The 27,832-nt window shown below is 40.8% G+C and overlaps 1 protein-coding gene across 1 annotated transcript in view; it reads left to right on the forward strand.

The window, feature by feature from the left end:
* The first annotated feature begins 16,650 nt into the window (after positions 1-16,650).
* The window catches only part of CASS4 (Cas scaffold protein family member 4), an 87,315-nt gene continuing 76,133 nt past the window's right edge, over positions 16,651-27,832 (forward strand). Inside the window, exons 1-2 of the mRNA XM_075176478.1 lie at positions 16,651-17,542; positions 17,629-17,797. Coding sequence (XP_075032579.1) covers positions 17,765-17,797 — 33 coding nt within the window. The 5' untranslated portion in view covers positions 16,651-17,542; positions 17,629-17,764. The remainder of the gene's footprint in view (positions 17,543-17,628; positions 17,798-27,832) is intronic.

Below are 27,832 nucleotides of genomic sequence, written 5' to 3' on the forward strand. Positions count from 1 at the left end.
TCCAGGAGCACAAACAGGAGGAAGTGACCACAGAGAATAACCTCAGGATGTGACAACAGGATGGGACAACAATAGCCAGCAATGACTGCTGGGAGGAACAGGTATATATAAGGGAAAAGAAAACACACCCAGGTGCATGGGATAATTGGAGAAAGTGTTAACCCCTAATGCAAACATGAAAGGCAAGATAGCAGCACCTCTGGTGATCAGAGGTACTGCTGCAAATACACACTAATAAAGTCAAAAGGCAGGAGCTGCCAAACAAAGCAGTATGTACTGCAAGGGGCTTGCAGGCAGATCCTGACACATAGTAGGAAGAAAGGATGCATTTAAAGTGGATGAAGTCAGCATTGGACCGGGATTTCCTTCATTGACATTCAGAGGAGCGGAGCACTTTTGTAGGACACTAGTAAGAGGGGAGTGTCACGGTTTGGGAATGGATTGGTGGGGATGTAGGGGGGGGTAACTGGGGCTCCAGTATGAAGTGCAACAAATCCACTCATCCAAAACAGCCGCTACCCTTCTGTGGCTCCGCCAAAAATATTATGAGAAAGTGGACAAAGCTGACTTTCTTTTAGCATGTCACCTAAGGTCTAAAAGGATACAAAATAGAATAATGTACATACAAGATTCGTTCTCCCGAAAAGTTCACGCTCCCCAAAAAATTGCTGACCACTTCTGTGACCTCTATGCTCAACTTTATGACCTTCAATCAGAAATCTCCTCTCCCACAGAACTCCAAAGCAGAATCGGATGCTATCTTTCACAATGCCATTTCCTGACCCTCACTGAATCTCATTTAGACTTCCTTAACGCAGAGATCTCTGCGGAAAACCTCAAATGGACGGTGAAGACCCTTAGAAACGCTTCAGGCCTAGATGGTTTTATGACCCTTTATTATAAGAACTTACTACCAGCTCTTTTCCCTATGCTTATTGATCTATTCCACTCTATCCTTCAAGGCAAAAAATATTATGGGGTTTACTCCAGAGCAAATATAGTGGTGATTCCTAAAGAGGGTAGAGATCCCACCTTATGTGCAAGTTACAGGCCCATTTCTCTCTTAAATGTAGATCTCAAATTGTTTACCAAAATTCTGGCCAGCAGACTCACTCGTTGTATACAGTTGTTGGTCCATCCAGATCAAGTAGGCTTTATACCTAACCACCAAGAGGCTGACAATACAAGGAGGGCCATCACCGTAATACACTCGGCTAACTCTCATAAGATTCCTGCTCTGTTGGTGGCCCTAGATGCCGAGAAAGCTTTTGACAGAGTCTCGTGGCCCTTCATGCAACAGGTCCTTCATTCCACAGGTATACATGGCCCCTTCCTTAAAGGTATCGCTTCCCTCTATTTTATTACATCTGCCTCAGTTCTTGCTAATGGATGTGTTTCTCCCTCCTTCCCGATTCGCAACGGTACACGTCATGGCTGCCCCCTATCCCGCTCCTTTTTGCCTTGATAATGGAGCCCCTGGCAGCCAAGATTCACAACAACCCTAATATCACAGTTGTTCGCACTGGATCTTTAACATCTAACCTCAAACTCTATACAGATGATGTTCTTCTCACCTTGACGAACCCTCACATATCCCTCCTCGTCCTCATGGCTGAACTCTGGGAATATGGTCTCCTATCTAATTTTAAGATAAATTCAGATAAAACTGAAGCCTTTTTTCTTAATTGTCCACCTGATCTTTAGCAAGGTCTACAAACTAACTTCAACTTTAAGTGGCAACCTCAAAAAATTAAATACTTGGGGATCTACTTGACCAAACAATATGACACCCTATTTACAGCCAATTTTTCTCCCTTATTTGCATCCTTAAAGTGAAACCTGACTTGCTGGAACTCCCTCTTTATATCTTGGATGAGCAAAGTTGCTGCAGTGAAGATGAATTTGCTGCCCAGACTACTCTATCTATTTCAAACCTTCCCTGTGCATGTTCCCTCCTACTAAACATGCAGTCTACTATCTCTCGCTTTATTTGGTCGGGCAGTCGTCCTAGAGTCCGTCAAAAAGTTCTATTACTCAAATAGTTCTGGCCCACGCTAACTCTGGTTCTAGAATGTGGGTAGATGTGGAGGCAGATATACTGCACATGTCATCCCCCTACGCTCTCTACTGGCTTGACTCTGGGGATCTGCCCTCACAACATCTTCTCCAACCCACTGTTCACTTTTCTCTTACTATATGTAAAATACTGTTCTCGTACCTTTAATTTAATAAGCAACCCCAAGCGGATGACCCCTTTATAGCATAACCCCTCCTTCCCTCCAGGTCTCAATCCTAAGGCTTTTTCTGCTTGGACAAGACATAACTTTAAATTCCTCCCAGATATTGTTCCAATGGGCTTCTTCCCAGAGTTTTCTGAGTTTCGCGATCGCCTTTATCTGCCAACCGTCTCTTTTTAACAATACATCCAAATATGACACCTCCATAGCACCCTTATTGACCCACGACTCCCCTGCACTCCCTCCCCCTAAAGACTTTCTGTCTTCATCAGTCCTCCTCCAAAGGACTTATTTCTACCTTCTATTCACTTCTAATGAACCACAATCTCCCAGATAAAGATCCTCACAAGCTCCGCTGGGAGGAGGATATGAATGAGACGCTTGACATTGATGATTGGATGACCATTCGAGAAGCCACTGCTAAATCCTCCATCTGTACTCGAATTAAGGAGAATTCTTATAAACTTCTCTTTCGGTGGTATCTGGTTCCTTCTAGACTCAAAACAATATATCCCGATATGTCGGATCTGTGCTGGCGGAATTGAGGAATCCTGTCCCACGTTTGGTGCAGTTGCCCAAAAATTGAGCCCTATTGGCGAAAGGTGTCTCACCTTATTTTTAGGATCACGTGCCTCTCCATCCCCTTTCATCTCTCCTTTTTTCTCCTCCCTCCCTGGCCTCCTGGAATCCATAACTTGATCTGGAAACTCCCATCACACATCCTTACTGCTGCTAGAAGCTTAATAGCTCGAAACTGAAAGAACCCAGATCCCCCTCTATTACATCCCTAATCAAAAATATCTGGCAAATCCATAAACTTGAACATATTACCAGCCAACTTCATGGACGTCCCAATCATTTTATCTACTTGGCACTCCTGGACTGAATATTTTGATTCAGAAACATGGCTTGCGTAATTTCTCCCTCTGACTAGGTTTGAGAACTCGACTCCTCTCTCTTATTATATCTCCCTTTCTATTTCCCCCCCTCCAATACTAACATTCCCATGTCTTTCATTCTTCCTCTTCCCTATATCTTCATGTGTTTGCTTCCTAATGCCTAATAACAACACTGCAGTGCTTATTGGCACCTTAACAAACTGGCTTGAAAGATGGACAGCTTATCAATGTGAATTGATTTCCAAAGAAGTCTGACAATTTGCTGTACCTGTTCTAAGCCTTTTAAAGACACCTCCCCACCTCTTTCTTCCCCCAGGGTGTTGTGGCCTGTGACACTTTTTCAATCACCATTTGCATGTTGTCTGATTTACTACTCAATTATACCATGCTACCTAACTTTTCTGTGGAGCGTCACACAGACCCAATTTTATTATTAATAAATCCCTTATGACTTTATCCATCTTTTGATACCAAACATGATGAAATTTTGACAATGTGACATACCTTTTCCAACGGTATGTGATTTTAGCTGTTCCAGGATACCACCCATATCTGTCATTCACAACCCTGGTGTGATTTCTGCTCCTCAGTATGGAGTGCCACCCGGATGTCCCAAAACATGAACTATGAAGACATTTTCCTTTGAAGCTCATATTTCTATATATCTGTACAGGCCTTCAAAATGCTGCCTGCAAGGATGTCCAGCTGTGACCGGCCCCACAAAGTCTATTCAGGAGTCCAAAATCTAGCTTGTGTCAGAATATATCTCACAGCAAGAGCCCTTTGAAGCTGCTACAGGTGACAAGGTTATCTTCTCACACTGGGATGTGCAGAGTCATCAAATACACACATACAACAGACTTTCTGTCTTCACATTTACACATTAGCTAAACTTATCAATGGATTCATTTGATATAACATATTTACATATATGATATATCCCTTATAAATAACTGTAAGTTCTCTATGTTCACGACACACAGTAATAAGCAATATTGGGTAAAACAGACAAAGAGGTAAGAGGATCCTGCTCGCAAGTTTACAACCTATAGGTCAATAGTAGTTGGAAACATGAGGTTAAATCTACATATTGCATATTGGTCCAGCCAGATTGCAAAGGTAAAACGTGATTAGTATGCTATGTGATCCCACCACACAGCTATGTTGGCCTGGGGTCAGATGGTTGTTGTCTTGGGTGAATTGTGTAAAGGGTGGTAAAAGGGTAACTAAGTGAGGTTAAGAGGGTGATTGAGAAATATTATAAGCTTGCCTGAAGAGTTGGGTTTGAGAGAACACTTGAATGTTTGTAGACCAGAAGAAAGTGTTATTGTGCGAGGGAAGAAATTCCAAAGAGTGTAGTGCAAAAAAAGTCCTTTAAACGGGAATGGGAGGACGTAATGAGAGTGGATGAGAGACACAGATCTTATGCAGAACGAAGTTGACGAGTTGAGAGATATTTTGAGACAAGTGAAGAGATGTATGTTGGTGCAGTTTTGTTATATGTTAATAAAATAATTTGATATTGGATTCTATAAGAAACAACCAATGTAGAGACTGACAGAGTGGCTGTAACATGATTTAGATATAGAGTCAATGTGGGGAATGAAGGATAGTTGTGAGTCAAGGATCACACCTAGGCAGCGAGCTTGCGGGGTGAGATTTACGGTCATGTTGTCAACAGAGATAGAAATGTCAGGTAGGTAAATTCTGGTGGTGGGTGGAAATATTATTAACTCTGTTTTTGAGAGATTGAGTTTGAGTTGGCGAGAGGACATCCAAGATATATATGTACTGTGGTATCATCAGGGAAACAGGTACTATCACCTGGGGTAGATGACTTTGAACAGCAGCAATAAATCACAAAAAATGCATGGTTTCTGGGACAACTGACCTCAGACAGTTTCATTGAGCATGTGCAAATTAACAAAACATAAGCAAAGGCCTTGCCTTTCCGGCATTAACTAAACATTCCTTAGAGGCTTTCTCTCGAGTCTGAGACCTTGTGTCCCAGACTCAAATGCCAAACACAGGTCATTTGCTCACCCTTAGCAGGTTCTATCAGGAGGCAGCTAGCCTCCTCCCCAGGTTCTGAGAGAGAGTGATCAGGGCTGCAACTTTTTACAGACCCCACACAGGTGCAACTCTTAATTAGTATACTGTGAATCAAACTCTGGGAAGCTTTTTCCCACAGAGCTAAACAATCTCTCTGCTGTTAGCATATACAAGGCAGAAGACCTGGGACAAATATCTCTGTGATTTAGCATTAATCCAGTGACTTTGTCACAGTACAATTTAAAAATCAATTGTTTCAAATAATTTACACAGTAATAATAAGTATTAGGAATATTAAACAATAGATACTTGTATGAAATGATGAAAGACTATGCTACTTGAATGAATGTGAAATGATAAATGGTATACATGTGAAGTTAATTAATATAAATGCTATATAGGTAAAGAGAATTATAATTAAAATGTATTAATTTTCAAGTAAAGTAATGTTAAAAATGAATAATGTCATAATATCCAGAATGTATAGCAGACAGAGCATTAACATAATACATAGCAATTTAATAACAGTATTAGAAAAACTTGACAGGCTGTTTAAATTAAGTGATAGTAAATGGTTAGTAGTACTATAAAGAGGTACTGTTTACCTACATTTGGGTTATGCCTATGAAAAAGCCTCTCAGCAAAATGTATGTCATTATCGACTCTCCAGATCCTGGAAATGGGAGGCGATAGTGGCTATTTGCTAAAACAAATAGCATTTACACGCTAAAATAAGTTTGTTCCAGTTAAAGAATTTAGATCAAACATTCGGAGGGGGACACAAAAATGTGCATATACTGTCTATAGTGAAAGACAAGTTTAGTGCAGTTCAGGGTAGTTTGAGACGACCACTAATCAAATACCGTCAGGGGCAGACCTAGACATTTTCTAACGGGGTGCAATTTCCCATAACCACGCCCCTCCTTTACTCTGATTGCTAGGCCCCGGTTGTCTCTGCCCCCCTCCTTCCCGGTGATCGGACCGCTTGGACACAATGTAATGATACGAAGGTTGCTGCTAGGAAGAGCAATTGCCCTGATTTCCGCCCGCTCCCCCCTTGTATCCTCCAGTGGATACCATAGATTCATAGGTAGTGCCACTTCCCCCACACAATTGTAAGCTGTGTTCACACAATTATATAAAGTAAGCTAGCAGTGCAGTGTGAATTTAAATCTATGGATACTCATTTCACACATTAGTAGAGGTTACTACTTTAAGAACAATAACGTTCCGCTTATTGTCCCCCTAATTTTGCTAGTACAATTGTTCACAAATTCACCGTCACCAGATCGTACCCAAACCCTTCAGTCGGATTGGATCAGAAGGGCTAGCTTTTGCTCCAAACACATCAATGAGCCTTGGACGGCCATTACCTTGTCACCGGTTCACCAGTTGTCATTCCTCGGACCAGTTTTGGTAGGTACTACTACTAACCAATGCATACCAGGAACACCCCACAAGACCTGCCGTTTTGGAGATGCTCTGACCCAGTCGTCTAGCCATCACAATTTGGCTCTTGTAAAGGTTGCCAAGATCCTTACGCTTGCTCATTTCTCCTGCTTCCAACACATGAACTTCAAGAACTGACTGTTCACTTACTGCATAATATATCACACTCTTTGACAGGTGCCATTGTAACTAGATAATCAATGTTATTCACTTCACTTGTCAGTGGTTTTAATGTTGTGGATGATTGGTGTATAGGAAGTGTCTCATTAGTTTCCTATTAATATACAATATATATTTACTTCTTAAAAATACCCCATAACATGCTACCTAATATAAAATAATAAGAAATACATTTCTGCCACTTAGATATAACAGATACCTTAATATTATTATTAGTGTAGATTTTTAAGGCACCACAATGCTTCAGAGTGCCGCAGAGTAGCGAAAACAGGACATACATATAATGAACATAAAAGGTAGACAAAATAAATTCAGACATGAAAACAAATAGTATGGAAAGCCCTGCTCAGTAGAAAGCTAACATTCTAATTGGAAGAGAGCACATCTGAAACAAGAAGAACAAGTGTTGCTCAGAGTGGAGATTGGGACTGTTATGACTGTGCTTTAATGTGAGTAGAATCAGCAGAAGTAGTGTAAGCTCTAATAGAGATATGGGTTTTCAGAAAGTCTCTAAAGATTTGAAGTCTGCAGGAAAGTCTGATTGGGCATGGTAAGGAATTCTGTGATTTGGTTGTAGCACAGGTGAAGTCTTGTAAGTGGGAGTGAGAGGTGTTTACCAGAGATGAAGCGAGGCACAGGTTAGAGGTAGGTCTAAAAGTGTGAGAGGGAGCGTATTTGACATTTATCCAGGGGTAGTGTTGTTGAAGGCTTTTGTAGGTAAGGGTGAGTATTTTTAATTGAATTCTGGAGCACACAGGGATCCAGTGTAGGAATTTGCAAAGTGGAGTCTTGCTGCAGCATTTAAGATAGATGGGTGAGGGAAATGCCAGATAGGTGGAGTTTCAGTACTCAAGGCGGGAGAGGATGGGAGAGTCGACAAGAGTTTTGGTAGCATCCTGTGTAAGAAATGGGAGTACTCTGCCATTTTAAGGTGGAGGAGACAGAACTGGGAGAGAGTGAGGAATAAAGCACATGCAAGTGTGACACCAAGGCAGAGGGCTTGGGAGACTGAGGAAATTGTGGGGTTATTGATGGTGAGAGAGATTTGAGGGGAGGTGGTGACTCTGGGAAGAGAGGATGATGACCTCTGTTTTGGACATGTTGCACTTTAAACGTTAAAATGATTTCTTAAAAAACAATTCTACAAATGAAACAGCAATTTACTTCATACTTTCTATTCACAAAGTAATCTGTCATGATGCTGGCATTTTTTTCTCATCTGCCTCATCCAGTTTCTGGTCGGTGGTTTAAAAAATATATAGGGCTAGATTTACTAAGCTGTGGGTTTGAAAAAGTGGGGATGTTGCCTATAGCAACCAATCAGATTCTAGCTGTCATTTTGTAGAATGTACTAAATAAATGAAAGCTAGAATCTGATTGGTTGCTATAGGCAACATCCCCACTTTTCCAAACCCACAGCTTAGTAAATCTAGCCCATAGTGTTTGAGATCATGTATTCGAGCCCTTGTGAGTCTGAGTGACTCACAGTGAGTGTATTGAGCGGGCATCGGTATCTGACTGCAATTAGCCAGCACAGCAGGATACAGAGAGAGTTGCCTGTGAGTAGAGGTAGGTAGAGGATTATAATAATACTTGTTCAGGTAGCAAATTAGTGTAGTCAGATTAAACAGACCAGTATTATACAACTTGTTGCCCCCATTTATTATGGAACTATAAGACCTGCCTGATATGCTCTGGCTTGTGTTTTCAGAAATGCTTGAGCATGCTGGGGAACAGGGACAGGCTGGACTAAGGGACAGGAGGGAATCTGCCCCCCAGGTCAGTCCCATAGAGGGCTACCTTGGGCTGGGTCACTGGGCCACTTGCATTTTTTTCCCCTTAAAATCTTAGCCCGGAGGGCTAATAGGCTGCAGAGTAGAGTCTTACCCTCCGGGCTAAAATTTGTCAGCCATCCCCTGCTGGGAAGTGAGTTCTATATAGGAATATGATGATGTCTGACAGAGGGGGCAGTAGGGAATTAATTTCTGTTCTATCTGTGACTTGATTGCCTTCTACATTGAAATTAAAGGATCCAAAAATTAAAAGGGAAAGGATTACTATACTACTTATTGCTTGCTGGGTGATTTGACTCTTTATTATAGGGTGCTGGAGTAGAGGAGTGGGATTGGCAACCATAATAAAGAAATTCAGTAATAAATGAATACAACTGTACTCATCATGCAATACAGTTCTATTGTTTGCAATCTCTTCACCATAATACATTTATCTGTTTACATAGCTCTCCTAATTCAAGAGTTATCATTAACTTACAATACAATAGCTTGAGGAGTGACTTAATGGCACGGGATATGTATGATATCATTGGTAGCTACATGTAATGTAGTTGGTCAGGTCCAGAAAGGTCCAAAAAAATAGAACAGAGATAGCAAACATGTAGTAGACACAAATCTGTAAGTTTGCTTATAGTCTGCACAAAGATAACATAAAATAACGTCGGCAGATACATTACCCTCTGCTAGGCATTATTAAGCACACAACATTTTAGAGGTTAGCTTCCCACCACTATTAACGTGGGTAAATTACACATAGCCACATACCGCTCACCACAAGGGTAAGTCCAAGAACTAGACAACACAGCAGTCAGGAAGTTGCACATATCCTGCAGGCTTCAGCAGAAAGGTTATTTTCCTCTTTTTCTATATATTTTTACACCACCACTTCATGGCTAATACACAAATCAGGAAGTCAGTGCTCATCTTGACTTGAAATACTGAAAGCTTCTAATTAGTGCATTAAACCATTTCTGGGGTTTTTTAGTAACTTGAACCAAAACCAAAAATAATTATTACTTATAGCACAATAAACTGTTTACAAAACTCTTCTATTCACCAAGGAAATGATTAATTATGTCTCTGCTCTGTAATTGTTTGTTATTGCAATATCTCTGGTTTTATACTTACAAGATGCAATCCCTATTGAATTTAATTATGTTAACATTTCTTGGCAGTGAATTTATTTTTCATTAATTTTATTTCACCTGGAAAGGCATATTTTGGATAAGTGATGGGGGTGTGCCAAGGTAATTTTTCAGGCTGTTTTTTTCATTCTTGAATTTCAGTGTAACGTGCAGCCTTTTTAATGGTTGGATGGACACACATACAGCACTTAAAGTAGATCAGGTTGCCCATCACTACATTAGAGACTTGAGGGTAAATGTATCAAGCTGAGAGTTTTCCAGCGGGTTTGAAAAACCACTCAGATTCTAGCTATCATTTATTCAGTACATTCTACAAAATGATAGCTAGAATCTGATTGGTTGCTATAGGCAACATCTCCACCTTTTAAACTCGCCGGATAACTCTCAGCTTGATACATTTACCCCTTAGTCTCTTCTTGTAATGCATTCATCAAGCTGTCACATATTTGCCAACAGGAGTTCCCACAAGGTAAACTTCAACTACTCTTTAGATTCATGTCACCTACATAAAATTCATCATGAGATGGCTGCCACAGAAAATACCAAGAATAATTTACAAATTGCACAAATAGGGGTCTGCAGCGGCTCTTTTTTTTTTTTTGCACAAAATTCAAAGTGCACACCCACTCCATGGTCTTCAGAAGATCTGTACCTAGGAATAGAACAGTCTTTGTGGCAATGGGGGCATATAACACACTCCATTTTTCAATGGAGACATATAACACAGTCTTTGTGGAAAATTAAAAATATAACACAGTCTTTATGGCTATTCTTCTCCACCACTCCCTCCCACTGACAATTGACTCTTCTTATGCAGACCGTCTAGGACAATTTATCATCGTAACTGGTTACCTCCTACAAACACCCGTTACCTTAGCCACATTATATGCTCCTAATAGCTCCAAGAGCTTCTTTTTCGCTCACTTCTTTGTCAGGCTCCCACGAACTGTGGTTGGTAAGGTAATAATAGGCGATGACTTTAATACCATCTTAAATATACGACTAGACGGCTCACAACCCGTGCCATATGGCAAACTGCTTGAGAGAGCTCCAAGCTCCAATCTTTGCTCAACCAAGCTAATCTCTATGACAAATGCCGGGTATTATATTCTAATGATAGATCCTACAAGCACTACTCAGTGCCCCATGGCACATAGTCCAGATTGGATATGCTTTCTGTAGATGCTCATACAACTCAGTCCGTAAGGACGGCTACCATTACTTCAGTTCCCTGGTCTGCCCACTCAGCTATGATATTACATATTGACGTTGTGATAGTTTTTTCACCATGTTATCGAGGGAGACCGAATGACCATCTATTCTTGAAAAACGACAACATCAATACGATTCGACAGGCTCTACTAGACTTTCAAGCAGACCGTGACCAAAATGATAGCACTCCCACTATTAAGTGGGAAGCCCTTAAGCCTACCATTTACCTACAACCGATTAATGACTTAGAAACCCAAATACAAACCCATACTGACAATCACCAAAAATACTCCAAACGCAGAACTTATATTAAACTTCTGGCCCTACGAGGTTAATTGGCAAACTTCTTGCCACAAAAGCAGCCAAGACTCTTTAATGGCTCCAGCAACGATACTATTAAAAAGGAGATAAGGCAGATACGTTGCTAGCCCATAAACTCAAATACAAGCTCACTAGAAATCGTATTGTGGCCATTACAGACCAGAATCAACAATAATTTTATAACTCCCAAGCCATAGCTAATAGATTCCGTGTCTACTATAGCCTACTATACAATCTACGCCTATTCTACGCCTATTGGTCCCCCAGACGCTCTCCACTTCCAAATAACCGATTACTTTCACACCTGCTCCCTCCCACGCCTTACTCAAGCACAACCATCAGTCTTCAATGCGGATATCATGGGTGGCTCCAGGCCCTGATGGCCTTACTGCTCTATACTACAAGAAATTCACTTCTGTCCTTACACCTATACTCCTCCCCTTCTTTAATGCAATTTTAAGCGCTAAAAATTTGGAGAATTTGAGAGGGACACCACCAGAGCAGACGTTGCCAAAGAAGGACAAGAACCCAGTCAATGTGAGTTACCAACCTATTTCACTTTCGAACATGGACTTAAAGCTGTTTGCTAAGTTGCTTGCGAACAGATTAGCCAAAGTGATTCCCACGCTGGTCCCCCCAGATCACGTAGCCATTGACGAGCCATTGATCTAATTGAGGCGGCAAATCATTCTCAAACTCCTGCCCTGGTTTTGTCTTTCAATGCAGAAAAGTCCTTTTGGATCTTCATAAGTGCTACTCTCACTACAATGGTCTTTAAAGGCCAATTCTTATGTGGATTAGCATCCCTTTATTACAACATTGTTCTGGCCAACAGTGCTGCATCACCTCCTTTCCGTATTGCAAATGGTACCAGACAAGGATGCCCAATCTCCCCTTTGCTTTTTGCCCTAATGATGGAACCACTAGCATTCCAAGTTTGCAATAATCTATTGATCACTGGGATCCAGGCAGGCACAGATGACTATAAGAGTTCTATGTATGCAGATCACATTCTTCTTACATTTACCAACCCCCCCTCACCTCACTCCCATAACTCCAGACTGAACTCAATGAAAATGGCGCAATATCTAATTTTAAACTTACAAATATGAAATCCTCCCTCTCAGTCTACCCCCCCCCCCCCCCATCTCCTTAACACCCTGAAACGACAATCAGATTTCTGATGGCAACTAGACAAGCTCGAATACCTGGGGATCTATTTGACTAGTCATTATAACCAGCTTTATACTGCTAACTTTCCCCGAATTTTGGACTCACTTAAACATAACCTTGAGACATATAATAAATTGTACATCTCCTGGCTAGGTCGCATATCATCAGTAAAACTGAATCTGTTGCCATGTATCCTCTACTTGTTCAGACCATAACATTATGGGTACCCTCCTTAGCACTTCAGATCCTTCAGAAACAAATTGCCCTAATTGTCTGGACAGGTAGACGTCCCAGAATGTGAGCTTGTACTCTTTATTGTCAAACTTCAGAGGGAGATTTAGGTCTCCCAACTATTTCTAAGTACTATGTAGCCACACATCTTACTCAGCTGGTCCTATTCCATTCTCCATCTTCCACAAGATTTTGGGCCGACATTGAGGCCAACCTTCTACATCTACTCTCACCTTACACTCTACTGTGGATACCCATCAAACACCGCCCGCCACTCTCCCTACTCCCACCCACCACTCGTTTATCTCTACAAATGTGGGACTACAGCACCCACACATTCCAATTACTGAAGAACCCCAAAATCATGTTTGCACTGTGGAACAAACCAGCCTTTCCCCCTGGACAGCAACAATCCTCCTTTCAACACTTTTCCCAATGAGGTCTCAGATTTCTGATGGACATAGTGTCTATGCGTATATTCCCCAAATTTGCAGACCTCCAACAGACCTCCCATTACTGTTTCTACCAATACCTTAAATTAAGACACCTTTTCCAATCTATTCCAAAATTCAAGTTGACTTATCAACTAACGTCCCTAGAATCTTTCTGTAGAAGTAGATATTTCCCTACTGGCTTAATCTCCACTTTTTTATCATCTTTGGGTGGCATATCATCAACCTGTCAAAGGCCGCTATGAACTGAAGTGGGAAGAAGACGTAGGTGTGGAGCTAAAGATAGATTAGTAGTCCGAGATCAGGACACGAGTCACCAAGAACTCTATCTGTGTACGTACTAAGGAAAACTCATATAAACTACTTTACAGATGGTATCTGGTCCCCACCCACCTGTAAGCCATATATCCCGATTCCTCTAACCTATGCTGGAGGTCCTGTGGACGAGACGTCTCATTCTGCCACATCTGCTGGTCCTGTCCAAAGGCCGTGAGATTCTGGCAAAGGGTACATATTCTGATCCGTAGAGTCACCTCGTTGCAACTCCCTCCCCATCCTTCCTATTCTCTCCTACACAGACCAGTGCCTGATACTGATAAGTACACAATGGCTCTTGCGGGCCACATAATCAATGCCGCCAAGTGTGCAATAGCAGCGAATTGGAAACAATACAAACCTCCTGCCTTAACTGAATAGATTAATAGAATCTGGCAGACCTACCACTGCAAATACATCACAAGCATCATCAACAATTGTCAAAAACAAATTACATACCAACTGGAACCCTTGGCTGTCCTCTCATGAAACAGACCAACCAAGATACACTTAATATAGAGACCGACGCCACTGATATTACTTACAGACCGTGCGCTAAGCACTCACTGCTAGTCAGAACGGACACCCCCCCTGCTATCATGCTCCCTCCTCCTTCCTCCTCCTCTCTTCCGCTTTCCTCTTCCAAAGACCCCTTCCCATCTCCAAGTCACCTTCTCCTTTCTCTTTTCTTCTACTTTCACTGTTCTTTTTCACTTTGCTTCTTTTAATAATTTTATATTTGTTCAATGTAATCTTGTCTTTGTACTGTAAAAATGTTGAAAAATCCCTAATAAAATATGTTTAAAAAAAACCTGTCTCTGTGACAATGCAGGAATACAACAGTCTTTGTGGCAATGCAGGAATATGTCACAGAATTTACTGCAAGTGCCCCGCAGAGTGAGCAATGATAATTACTGCAGTCTGTGCTTGAGGATACTGTGAAGAGCTATATGAATAGCATGCAGATGCAGAGACAGATATCAGGAACCAGCAGACTAAGTTGCAAAGCCAGGTGTCAGGAAGCAGGAGACTCCTGAATGAACTGCTTGATGCAAGGTAAGAAGCACACAGGACACAGATACAGGAACCAGGAAGTTAGCATGTAACACTATCTCTGGCAATGAGTGCAGGACCTGTGAGAACTTATAAAGTGCAGCCTTCCAATTAGTACTCAGAAGGAGACAAAACTGAACTGCATAGCAAGTCTGTGTAACAAACAGAAGTCTGTGTAACAAACAGAATGCAAAGGAGATGAAAACCTAAAACTATACAAATTGGAGAGGAACTTGGCACTTATGATTAGTGAATCAAATAATCTAAATGTGTAGGTTAATAAACTAAAAATAATAAAATATGATTCCAAAGTAAACAAAAAATACAAAATAATGCATAGAAAACTGTGACAGTAATTTATCCCAATGTGTAATCAGTAAGTTTCTCAGAGTTCGAAAAAGTTTTGCTCACACGTGAAATATTCTTTTTTTTTTCAAACTGTACTCCATTCCATGTAAATGTGAAAAAACAAAAAATAAAACCAGATTATAGTGCAACCTTACCAAAATATCAATAAAACGTATAACAACAGATGATGATACTTGGAGACCTAGTTTCACGCGCATCAAGAAAGATGCAAATAATAATATCCAGTGTGTAAAACAAAGTGCAAATATCAATGTTCAACAAAAAAAGATATAATTTTGCACAAAATGAGGTTAATCAGGGAAATATGTTACGGGCACAAACACCGCATCCTCCCTGCTTGTTATCAGATATGTATGAATTCCCAAGTATTTTTTTATGTGTATACTTCATGTGAAAAATCTCTAAGTGGTTCTGCATTTGAAATATATCTTTATCTTCCAAAACAGTCCAAGATCCAAACAAATAAATTTATTTTTTAAAAGAATATACAGTTTATTACCAGATAAACATACTGGCTTTCAACAAATATAAAATATTTGAAATCCAACACAGGTAAAGATGGGCCCTTACCACAGGTAAGTATGACATTAGCGTACAAACAGAATCACCATCATATGTTCAGATAGGATGCCGGAAGCTGCTCCACAAGACCCAGGGTAAGTAATACACATTTCTGTGATTGTGATCTCCACCAACGCCTTTCGATTGTCAATCTTTCTCCATGCTTAGGAACAATGTTGGTGAGCTCATCTGTATACAGATTTTGGCCAAACAAAATAAGAAAAGCCCATGTGCAACATCTGATTACTAATTAAGAGTTCATAGATATAAAAAACACGTTATTGTAACAAACCAAATTCACAAAAGCACCTTTACATATATACATTGTAATGTTATACTGAAACAATCATTTTAAACAAACATGATTTCTAATTGATAAAATAAATGATTTCATGTACCGGTATATGAATATTGTGCAGATGCAAAGCCAGGTTTCAGGGACCAGGAAACAGCAGAATGAACTGCTTGTTGCAAGGTCAGAATCACATAGGACACACGATATGTGAAATCATTTATTTTATCAATTAGCAACAGTATCAAAAAGAAAGAGTGTATCATATGCAAACAAAAAATGTTTCTACATAGCCAAAGTGTGAGAAACTTACTGATGACACAATTTTCTATTCATTGTTTTATATTTTTTGTTTACTTTGGAATCATATTTTATTATTTTTAGTTTATTCACTGAAACATTGAGATTATTTGATTCACTAATCATAAGCGCCAACTTACTCTACAATTTGTATAGTTTTTGCTTTCTTTTGGGATTTTTTTTGTGGATGAGATCCCTGGAGTTGAAGGTTACAAATGATTTTTTGCGCCATACATCCTAGAAGTCTTGTTGGTAGATGAACACCTAACACTAAGTGCTCTCTTCAAGTATTATGTCTACCCCCTATGTCTCCAGAATACACCTTCATTGCTATGCCTTGTCCCCTTCCCTCTTCATGCCTTTCACCCTCACCTCCTACAATTCCCCTTTGTGCGTCCACCCCTTGTCTCCTTCCTGTTCTCTTTATGTCCCCTTATCACATGCCAGTCCTCTTCATATCTATCCTCACTTGTATCCTGTCTGCAAACTTCACGCCTATTCCTCTTGTCTTCCCTCTTCATGCCTAACCTCCCTTGTTGTCTGTCATCTTTGTGCTTATCGCCCTGCCATCTTCATGCCTATGCTGCTTTGTCTCCTGTCTGCCATTTTACTGCCTACCCTCCATATCCATTACCTGTTCTCTTTATATTTATTTCCCCTCATTCCTTGCCTATTTTCTTCTTGCATACACCCCATGTCTCCTTTCTGTTCTCTTCATTTCTATCCCCCCTTGTCTACTCCATGCCTATTCACCTTGTCTCCTATCTGCCATCTTCATGCCAATTCCCCCTTGTCATTTGCCTTCCCTCTATATGCCTATGCCCCCCTTCTCACCTGCCCTCTTCATTGCTAGCCCCCCCTTGTCCCCTGCCAAATCACTTCATACCCCTCCTGCCTGTCCTCTTCATGCCTTTGCATCCTGTCTCATTTTTGCCTTTTTCATACCTTTTTCTGCTTGGCTCCTGTTTGCCATCTTCATTTCTATTCTCACTTGTCATCTATCTTTCCTCTTTATGCCTAACCCCCTTGTCTCGTGCTCGCCTTCTTTATGACTACCCTTGTCCCCCATCAGTTCTCTTAATGCCTCTCCCCAAGTCCCCTGCCAGTCCTTGTCATGCCTTTTGCCCCCTTATATACTGCCTATCCACGTTGTCTACTGCCCCCCACCCCATTGCCTTTTAATTTTGACCCCCCCAGTCACCTGCCTTCATGCCAACCCATCAAGTTGCACTTAGCACTGCTGTTACACCTACACTGCTATGACTGTCCTTAAGGCATCTTCATTTGAATATGAAGATATAAGTTAGTGGTTTCTAAAATGTAACTTTAAGCCAAAACAGTGATGCAATATTCCTGGGTATTCGGAAATTGGGAACCACGGGAAAAGCATTTGACGTCTTATAAATTCTTTGGTGAGCACACAACCAACTCAGAAGATGCTATGTAAGTTTATTTATTGGCCTGTGTTACCAACCTACATCTATCTGTTGTGTGACCGAAGAATACAGGTTATTTATTTATCTTTAAATACAAGGTCAAGTTAATAATGATTTTGTTTTAAAAAACTAATACTTTTTCTCTGACGTTTTTGCAGAGATAATTCCACCTTGCCAGAACTTCCTGGACTGTAAGACAGCCAGATGTGCTGCAGCTGAGTTGATTGTGACAGTGCTCTCAGAGCCAGCAAACAGTCTGCAGTGATCGGAGGGCACTGGAACAGCTCTCTACAAATGGAGCAATCCATCCAGAGCCTCATGAAAAAGGTACGTCATTATTCTGAGATTAGAGGGTACAATTCAGCTCTGGTAGTGGCTGTTGATGGGCAGAAGAAAACATTGCACTGGTAGTGCATTCAGAAACACTAGCAGCAATCGTATATAGTGATGCATAAGTTAGCCAATGTTCAAAGGATGAGCTTTGGATTTTCTTGTATATATCTTTTAGGTCAAAATGGGTAATAAACCTTTAAACAAAGTTTGCTTTTTGGTCTAATTTTAGCAGAATGGGATTGCGACACTTCTGGCTTTGAAGTTAATCAGAGTTTTGTTATACTGTAGTTAAGAATGTACCTTACTATTTTATTTTTACATGGATGAACTGTTAGCATTGCATAGTGAATGTATAGTGTATTCTGTCTGTTAGTGTACGTATAGTGTATCCTAAGTGTTACACTTGTATGTTATATAGTGAATCTATAGTATATACTGAGTGTAAGTGTTATATAGTAAATATATAGTGTATGCTGTGCTATTGTTGTATAGTGAAGGTATAGTGTATTTTGAGTGTTAGTGTCGTATGTTATATATTAAATATATAAAGCCTGATGTAGAGTTGAATAATTTATGGTCCGAAAATGTGCATGCAAAAATAGTGTATTTCATTGCATAAACTGTCACACACATCTTAAGATGCATCCAGCTCTGCATCTGCATATGTCCCAAGTTTGCGGCAGGCGTGCTTTTACCCACATACACAGAGCCAGCTTGTAGGTGCAAGCAAAGTTTGTAAATATTTCTTTTCATAGGGAAAACAAATTTGCTATTAGGCTACATATAGTACAGCAGATATAAGCTTCCTTTTCAAGTACGCATGGAAGTAACAACATTTTCTTTTAAATACACACACAAAATCCCATAATATATGCACACTCAATCATGAAAGCATCTAGCAGCTTCAGAGGTGAAATCTCAAGCAGCCAATAAGAACCGGTTAGTTAGTGCTGTTGTCATTATAATCTGCATGTATTAATATGGCTATAAAAGGCGTATCTGCGTCTGAGTTCAGTTCATCTTGCAATTCAGTGAATGCACCCTTACTGCACTTGGCTTATGTTAGAACGCCTCTTCTCTGCGCCATCATGCCTCTTCAGACACAAGCAGGTGCAAGTGTGGATGTGTGCAACTCTACATAGGTGTAGGAACTTACAGGTTTTTTCGTGGGCATGCGCAGAGCGAAATTATGCAATTTGCGCCACGTAAATGGGTGTATGTAAAACTCTGCATCAGGCCCATAGTGTAAACTGAACAGAGGTGGATTAAGAACCCATGAGGCACTATATATGATACCAATATGTGGCCCCCTCCTTCGATTCATCAATACCACTATTTACATACACTATTATACCTCATACATGATGATAAGGCTGATGACGATAGCAGAACTTGTATTTCGGCAATGCTTGTACCGCCAGCATCCTTGTTAAATAGGCTTCCCCATGCATTGCATTCTGTGATCCAGTCCATACTTACTTTATTTGCCCCCCAGTTTGCTTTTACTGTGGACCTAGTAGCAATACTCTGACTCTACAGAGGGATGACAGGTGGGAATTGATCCTCACTTGTCCACAGTGATGGGCATTCACAACACAGGCAGAGGCATTCAAATATGGCCCTGCCTCCCTGGCTCCTATATACTCTCAGCTGAGCACCAGGGTTCAGAGGAGCATGTCTTGAGCTCCTCCAATCAGGGCTCGGCACCCGCTCCTCTGACCCCTGTCGCTCAACCTCATGTGATTGAGGCTGTCAGTAGTGTGACAGAGCAACACTTTCCGCTGGGTATTTTAGCTGCTGGTCTTGCAGTCTGCATCCTTGAATTAACCCTTCAGGTGCCAGCAGGCGGTGGATAGCATGCGGGCCTAAAGTATAATCTGGCCCTGATACTGAATGTGTTGTAGAGAGTATATGTATTCTAGTGTAAGTGTTGTATAGTGAATGTATATCGTATACCCAGTGTTAGTACAGTGTATACTGATTGTTGATATATAGCGAGCATATATGCATCTTGAACCTTCTATGTTATGGCAGTAGGCTTTATTTCTGTTCATGCTTTACCTCCTCAATATGTCACAAACAATTCAATTACACAATATTGCACAAAATATATAATTCACTTCATAAACTGCTGCACTTGACCAAAGTGGTGAAATACAGTTTTAATTCATGTCCATTATTTTATAGTTTTGTGTATTTAATGTTTGTGCTGGTATATATGTATAGAATGTTTTTTTCAATTATTATTGTATGTGTATGTATATTATTGATATTTTGTAGTGTATGATACTGATAATGATCGTACCCAAAGCAATAGAATCAATATAGGGCCTGTCTGTAAATGCAGTAGAAAGATGCTATTAAATGGCTGTTACTGGCCTGTGCATATAATTATCTTCTTAATCCTCAAAAAGGCATCAAGAACGAAAAAGTGATCCCTTATGTGTTGCCAACTTGGACATTAATCTATCGCCAGTCACTTGCACCAAGTGGTAAGGTAGTGCTGTGTTTGGCTGGCTTTAGGGTCAGTAAAAACAGTCAGTTTTAATCCACCCATGCGGCGTTCAGTTTTACCTCCAGTAGAGAGAAAAAAGAAACAAGGGGTGATGCTGCTGTATAATTTCTCCTTATGAGACTGGGTACATCAGAACAACTGTCCCTTCATATTCCTCCACATAGACTCCTATGCCTTAAAATAGCTTTATATTATATCATGTATCCTAAAAAGGCCATGCAATACCTCACATGCCTTTATATAGCACCAAGTGGACTTATGTGCTCACTATATAGTTCAAGGTATTCACTGGGTCCTTGCTATCCACCACGGTTCTTCACAGATCATTGCCATATGAGGAAGTCCAACTTACTTTAGCACTGTGATTGGTTTCACAGAATCATAAATGGTTGTATTGAACTCTGATTAGCTGGAGTTTAGAAGGTATGACCTGATGTGATTCTCATGACTATTTGTTTACCAATGACCAGAGTTGATTGTGTAATGAGCACTGGACTTGGTCTGAAATGGTCCCAAGATGAGACCTTGTGATGTGACAGGCCTGATACAGGACTTTGGGAACACCTGATTTCCTTTAAAGTGTATCATCAATTACACACAGTGGACATAGCCACTTTGTGGGCTGAATCAACAGTGCCTACTAATTCCCTAGGGACCTCTGTCATCATTAATGTATTGACCATTGGGACAATTTTCAGCAGCCTCATCATTAGTTATGCCAGAAATCTTTGGGGATTTGCCCTGTCTGAAGCTATGGGTCTCTGCTGTTTGATGGTTGCTTCCCTGACCTTAGAATTCATAGGCTGCATTCTCATGAATTTTTAGCCAACCCACACAATGACTCCCTCAACTTTGTGTCTGGTGCCCTTTAAAACCAAATTGTGAATATCTGCTTAATCTGGACCTGAGAAGCGGAGTCCAACCAACCATAAATTTGGAGTGATTGACTCACAATACTCGGCGCAAATTCATTTTTTCAAGTTTTGTTCATTGTTTTTCCGTAACACTAAAAGTGAACTTGTCATTTCCATACCCTGTCTGTGCTTTATTATGTACAGACTTGCTATTTCAAAACACCATGTGGCTGAGATATAAGACAGCATTCATTCTTGGCAGCAACTTGTGTCCACAAAACTCTTTTTCCACATCACCCAAAATTCTGTTTTTTTCTGTGATAAGAGCTTTGATGTTACTCAAGGCTGCAAATCACTGTGAGGCTGCTGAGTCTTACAGCCAGTGAGGGTGTCTGGCTGGTCAAAGCTGAGCAAAAATATGTTGATGTTATGTATAGCATAATAATAATATTACATTGCTCCCTGCACCTTACCATATTTCTGCATAACTCGATATCACATAAAACATAATATTATTCGCAATACAGAAAAGAGTGATGTGAGGACAATTATGTGCTTTATCACATGACATCACACTTCAGCCAGAAACATTTTACACTCTAAGCACAGGTATTTTTTATTTAATTTGGGATGAGAATGAGGTCATTGTTAAGTCTAACAAGGGGTTTCTTCACCTAATCAGCTTTGTATATCAGCAGGCCCCCAGTATGGTTTGTGACCTACATCCTTTGCAGAAAACACAACCAGTTTATTTCTCCACCCAACAACTAATGTTGCTGTCGTACTTTCAGAAACACCTACTTTAAAACCACAAAGAGGATTTACGGTGAGCAAAGCGCAGACCACAGAGCATTATTGCCTCAGTTCTGTACAGAAGTGCATAGCTGCCAGCTGTCCCTAATTTTGGGCAGTACCAAGTTATAATGATTGGTCCCTGGAAGTGTTCCTATATTTCAATACTGATCAATTGTATAATAAAATTACTGCTTGTTAGATGCAATTGGTTACTTTGACTCTTATTTTTTAGACTTTATTTGTTAATATGTATTTAAAATAAGATGAGAGAAATGCATTCTAATTGAATTCAACACAACATGATGGTGATTTTAGTGCTCCAAGGTCTGACAATGACAGTATTGAGCATGACATTTAAATTCACAGGCTCAGCAGCAAAATGTCGCTGGAAAATATTTTAAGATGTTAAATAAAAAGGTTTTGTAGCAGGCATTGTTTCAAATCTGTTGGTGGGCTAGCAATGGGGACAGGATAGTACTTGAACTATAGGCCTCAGTTGTTTTTATAGATGCGGGTTGGCACTGATGGGTGCTTCTTGGGAAAAAGCCTGCTTATTTATGATTGATACATTATTGGACAGAGCAACTTTGAGGGCTTATTCAAATTCACATTTTCAAGCACTTTTCTTGCCTGAATCTAGTCTCTATTCAGTTTAATGAATGTAAAAATCTATAGTAATGCAAGAATACTGCACATATTGGGTAACGTGCTATATCGTAACTTCTGTGTGATGTAATGATGTGAATAGTGCCATAGAAATTAAGCCGGAAGTTTTCATGAACTTTCCAACAAGTTTTCATATGTCAGAAGCTTTTGTTTTTTCCCACTCTCCCTCTCTACCTCCGATTTTGCCTCCTTTTTCTCCTCTAAAAATTATGCTTTCAGACATGACATTTCCTCCTTGCACCATCCTCCTGTCACCTTTATCATCATCAGCAGCAGCTATTTATATAGCGCCACTAATTCCGCAGCGCTGTACAGAGAATTCGCTCACATCAGTCCCTGCCCCATTGGAGCTTACAGTTTAAATTCCCAAACATACACACACACACACACACACAAACAGACAGAGACAGACTAGGGTCAATTTGATAACAGCCAATTAACCTATTAGTATGTTTTTGGAATGTGGGAGGAAACCGGAGCACCGGAATGAAACCCACGCAAAAACGGGGAGAACATACAAACACCACACAGATAAGGCCATAGTCAGGAATTGAACTCATGACCCCACCCTTATTGCTCCACCTTCCTCTATCAACCATTTATTATTATTATTATTATTATTACCATTTATTTATATAGCGCCACTAATTCCGCAGCGCTGAACAGATAGCTCACTCACAACCATCTCTGGTGCTCCATCCGTCCTACCTCGGGTAAAGAAATCAACTCCCTCATCCTTTTCTTTCCCCCTTCTACCTGTAACCTGGATTGCATCCCCTCTCACCTCCTTTGCTCTCTCTCTCTCTTCTACTGCCTGCTCCTACCTTGCACACCTCTTCAATCTGTCACTCTCCACTGGCATTATCCCCTCTTCCTTCTAATATGCCCTTATCTCTCCCATCCTCAAAAACCCAATCTTGACCCCACTTCTCTTGCTAACTTCCACCCTATCTCACTTCTCCCCTTTGCCAAACACCAATGACCACCCCCTCCTGTTTCAAACCTTCTTTCTCTCTGTCTCTCTGGCTCTGTCCTCACTTGGTTCTCCTCTTACCTCGCCAACCACTCATTCTCTGTATCCATTTATCCATTTCTGGTTCACACCAAAACACCACCGTGCTGCCCACTTCCTTTTCAGTCTCCAATATCGCCCGTATGCCGATGACATTCAACTCTACATCTCCTCTCCCGATCTCTCCCCTTCTCTCCCTTCTCTCTCGTGTACCCAACTGCCTCTCTGCCATTTCCTCTTGGATGTCTTTACATTTTCTAAAAATTAACATTGCCAAAACTGAGCTCATCATCTTCCCTCCTTCTAGATCTTCATCCCATCTCAATCTTTCCATTACTGTCAACAACAACACAATCTCATCTGTTCCCCAACTCCACTGCATGGGCGACACCCTCAACTCCTACCTCTGTTTTACCCCCCACATTTAATCTCTCACCCTACCCAGTCACTTCCGACTCCGCAACATCGCCCGCATCCGGCCCTTCCTATCCCAGGATGCCACCAAAACCATCATCCATGCTCTCATCATTTCCCATATGGCTACTGTAAACTTCTTCTCACTGGCCTCCCGCTCTCCCACCTCGCCCCCCTCAGGTCTATACTCAACGCGGCTGCGAGACTCATCTGTCTCTCCCACTGCTCCTCTTCTGCTTCTGCTCTCTACCTCACTCTTCACTGGCTCCCCTTCCCCTACAGAATCCTTTTCAAACTCCTCACACTTGCCTACAAGGACCTCTCCCACTCCACTGCTCCTTATATTTCAAACCGCCTCTCCATTCACACTTGATCCCGTTCCAATGATCAGCCAATGACCATTGCCTTTGGAAGGTGTGTGTTAACTGTTTGCCTTGTATCGCTACTGCTCTCCTATCGCTGTAGTCATCTCAGAATGGCAAAACACAGAGATAATAGATGATAAAACTGCTTTATTTACTGGAATAAAACATTTTTTCATATGCTAATCTTATTAAAATATTTTTTTTTTTAATATTTATTTTTTAATTTTGTGTTCAAAGTTGACCTTAAAGTAATGGAACTTAAAGCTCCATTGAACATGTGTGAAGCAGCAAGCCAGTCACACATGTGAAGATCCCCTCATTCTAGCCCGGGAATCAGTAAATGAACTGTTACCCCACTACCATCCAGTATCACGGCTGAGTAAAGTGATATGAGGGCCTGTGCTAGGGTCCTCGGTGTCCTAGGCACAATTTCAAAATCCCCCCCTCAGCACACTGCCCCCCCCCCTGGGTCTCAATGCCCCCCCCCCCCAGGTCTAAATGTCTCCCTCCCCTCTCTTTCTTTACCTTAAAGGTGACTCCATAAAGATGCTCCTCTCTGCTGGGTCCCGTCTCTCACTGACACTGTTGGTCCGTGATGATGATGTCACGCCCGACAGTCAGTGAGGGGAGGGGGAGTGGAGGAGAGGAGACAGAGGGACGGTGCGCCCCATCAGCTGTTGGAGGGGAGGGCGGCAGTCGCGACCCATGGCCCCTCCCCCCTTCCTGTGGATCTATCTGAAGCTGTGCGGCAGCCATGGAAGATATGCTCAGTGGTCGCCGCACAGTATTAAAGTACAATAGTAAATGCATTTTACTTCTGTGGCGCCCACCAGAGCAACTGCATAACGTTGCTTAAAGGGAGCGCCGGGCCTGGGTTTTCTATAGCTGCGACAAACAACGATACTATAACTAGTCCCATTACTGAATATTAATAAATAGGGCCAAGTATAACATATAAGTGCACTGCTTAATACCTTATTTCAACACTGATGGAAGCAGAGCCTTAACCAGGGCAATGCGACATTTGTCCTTACTCAGGATGTAAATATTATTTATATTGAAACTTTGTACTAATGGGGCTGCACGGGCGGGTGCAGCCTGCTCAGCTCAGTAACTCATAACAAATGCTATACAGTTTATTCTTTACTTTTTGTTTCAGTGAGTTTTTGTTCCGTAATCATTTCATTTGTTTATATGGAACATTCTGTCTCAAATCAATCTGCTGTGACTCTGTGGGGGCTCATTTCACTGAGATCAAAAAGAAGCCAATAGGGAGAATGGACCCCGACGTCTTCACACCGAAGGGCTCTTTCCCGATGAGGATGCAGGACGACTGATATGCCAACCGACTGGGAGCAACCGCGATAAATGAAGAATCCGCTGCAACTTGACGTCACTGAGATCCACGACACTGTTATCTGTGCTGTTAAGGGAGTAATGTAAGTATGCGGACATGGACAAATGTACTTTAGAAAGCATTGTACGTTGTCCATGCCCGCATCATCAGTCATCCTGCAGCCTCGTCGGGAAGGAGCCCTTCGGTGTGAAGACGTCGGTTTAAGTGTTGTCGAGGTAGTCAGCATCAATATGCTGACTACCACCAGAGCTAAGCATGCCCCTTTGGTCGCTTCTAGCAAGATGCTTTAGCTTGCACAGAGCACTAAAATGTCTATTTTACCCTGTCTGTCACCATCTATATAGAATTTTCTTGAAGGAAACTCATTACAGAAGCAAACAGGAAATCTTGGGTAATATTTGTAACACGTTGTTAAACAGGCACGTGAGGTACAAGTTTATATGTCTTTTACAACACATATTTGTCATAAACTGTAGTATGTTATTTAAAAATATAAGACATATATGCATTTAGCCACTGAAAGGGACATTTCATGAGATTTTTTACAAAAGTTTCTTCTTAGCTGAGAATACAAATCATAAAACATGAGGAAAATATATTAATTTTTAAAATGTAGTGAAATTGGATGAAAAAACATTTTTTAAAAAAAATAAAAAACAAAAAAACAAACATTTCCTCTATTATTTTTATTTTTAAAGCTTTCCCTGCTCATTAAGCAAGAATATTCTAAAATATTAATTTATTGCAGAAATAATATAAAATTTCCCTGGGGTGCAGTAGTTTGTAAGGGACTGTAGGTGGTGCTATGTACTCTGTAGGCAGCATTCGGCCATAGTTAATGGTATCTATCTTTTATATACATTGAGGCTTCCAAGAAATGGGAAATTATGTACCAATAAAGGACAATTCTTACTCAGTCAGGTTTGCCTGAGGGTTAAGGTCCGGTCCTTTGTAATAATGAAATAATAAGCATGCAGTGTGCTCATTGTATGATTGGCTAATGGAGCGCCATTACGGATCATGACACTCTTGTAAAGGCAATGTGCATTCACTATATTGCTCACTCAATTAAAAAAAATAACATTAAGGAGAATTTAAAAGGTAATTAGTGGTATTACAAATGCTGGGGAAAAACGTGTTGGGTGTGATGTCTCATGTCCAGACGTGAATCCAGCAATTAAGCCTTTATGCAAAGCATCTGTAAGACAAGAGGCAGAAATGGACCATGTCCTTTTCTCAAATCATAATTGTGCAAAGTATGAAGGACCACATGTGCATTCATGTGATCCTTCTTACTGGTTTCTGGTTTATTACATGATGTTTGTGGATTTTGAATGGTCCCAAACCTATATCCACAGAACCTGTCTGCCAGGGCATAACTAGAAATGTCTGTACCATACACCAACTTTGTTATGAAAGTATAAAATCATTAGAATGAACTGACCATTGTTGTCCGAACTCTACAAATAGCCTATAATTTCCGCAAAACATGAATTTATAAATACAATGCGGAAAGGCATTCCGCAAAAAGGCAAAGCAAAAGTGTAACTGTAACACTGTATTGCTGGAAGTTCATTCCTCTATTAAAAAAACCGTCTCTACCTCGAAACTTGGGTTACACGAAATGTTACTACAACCTTGCTCATTTAATTAAAAAATGCATCAATAAACCGTCTCCAATCTTACATTTTATTTTAATTCTTCTGCTTTCTGTTTATTTCCTTGGCTGAAGTGAAAATCTTTGTTTTAATCTGATTGTTTACAGGTCTGCAACACAAAAGAGGCAAAGACACCTCCCCCATTAAGTGCCTTTTTCTGTTTGTTGTGTCAGTCAGTGACTGTGTGGTATTGAGTTGCAGCCTATGTTTTTACCCACAATATCTGTTGTGGTTAAGTATAAGAGTCACACCCGGACTGAGATGAGGAGAGTGGTCACACGATATGCGGCTTGTGAATGTTATGTGTATGTTAACTGGTAAACTTCTACAATGCTAGAAATATTGCATTGTGGGACTTTGCCAGTAAAGTTAGTTTAATGGCTGAGTTTATTG

This window comes from Mixophyes fleayi, chromosome 6 (assembly GCF_038048845.1).
Source record: "Mixophyes fleayi isolate aMixFle1 chromosome 6, aMixFle1.hap1, whole genome shotgun sequence".
Classification (NCBI taxonomy): Eukaryota; Metazoa; Chordata; class Amphibia; order Anura; family Limnodynastidae; genus Mixophyes; species Mixophyes fleayi.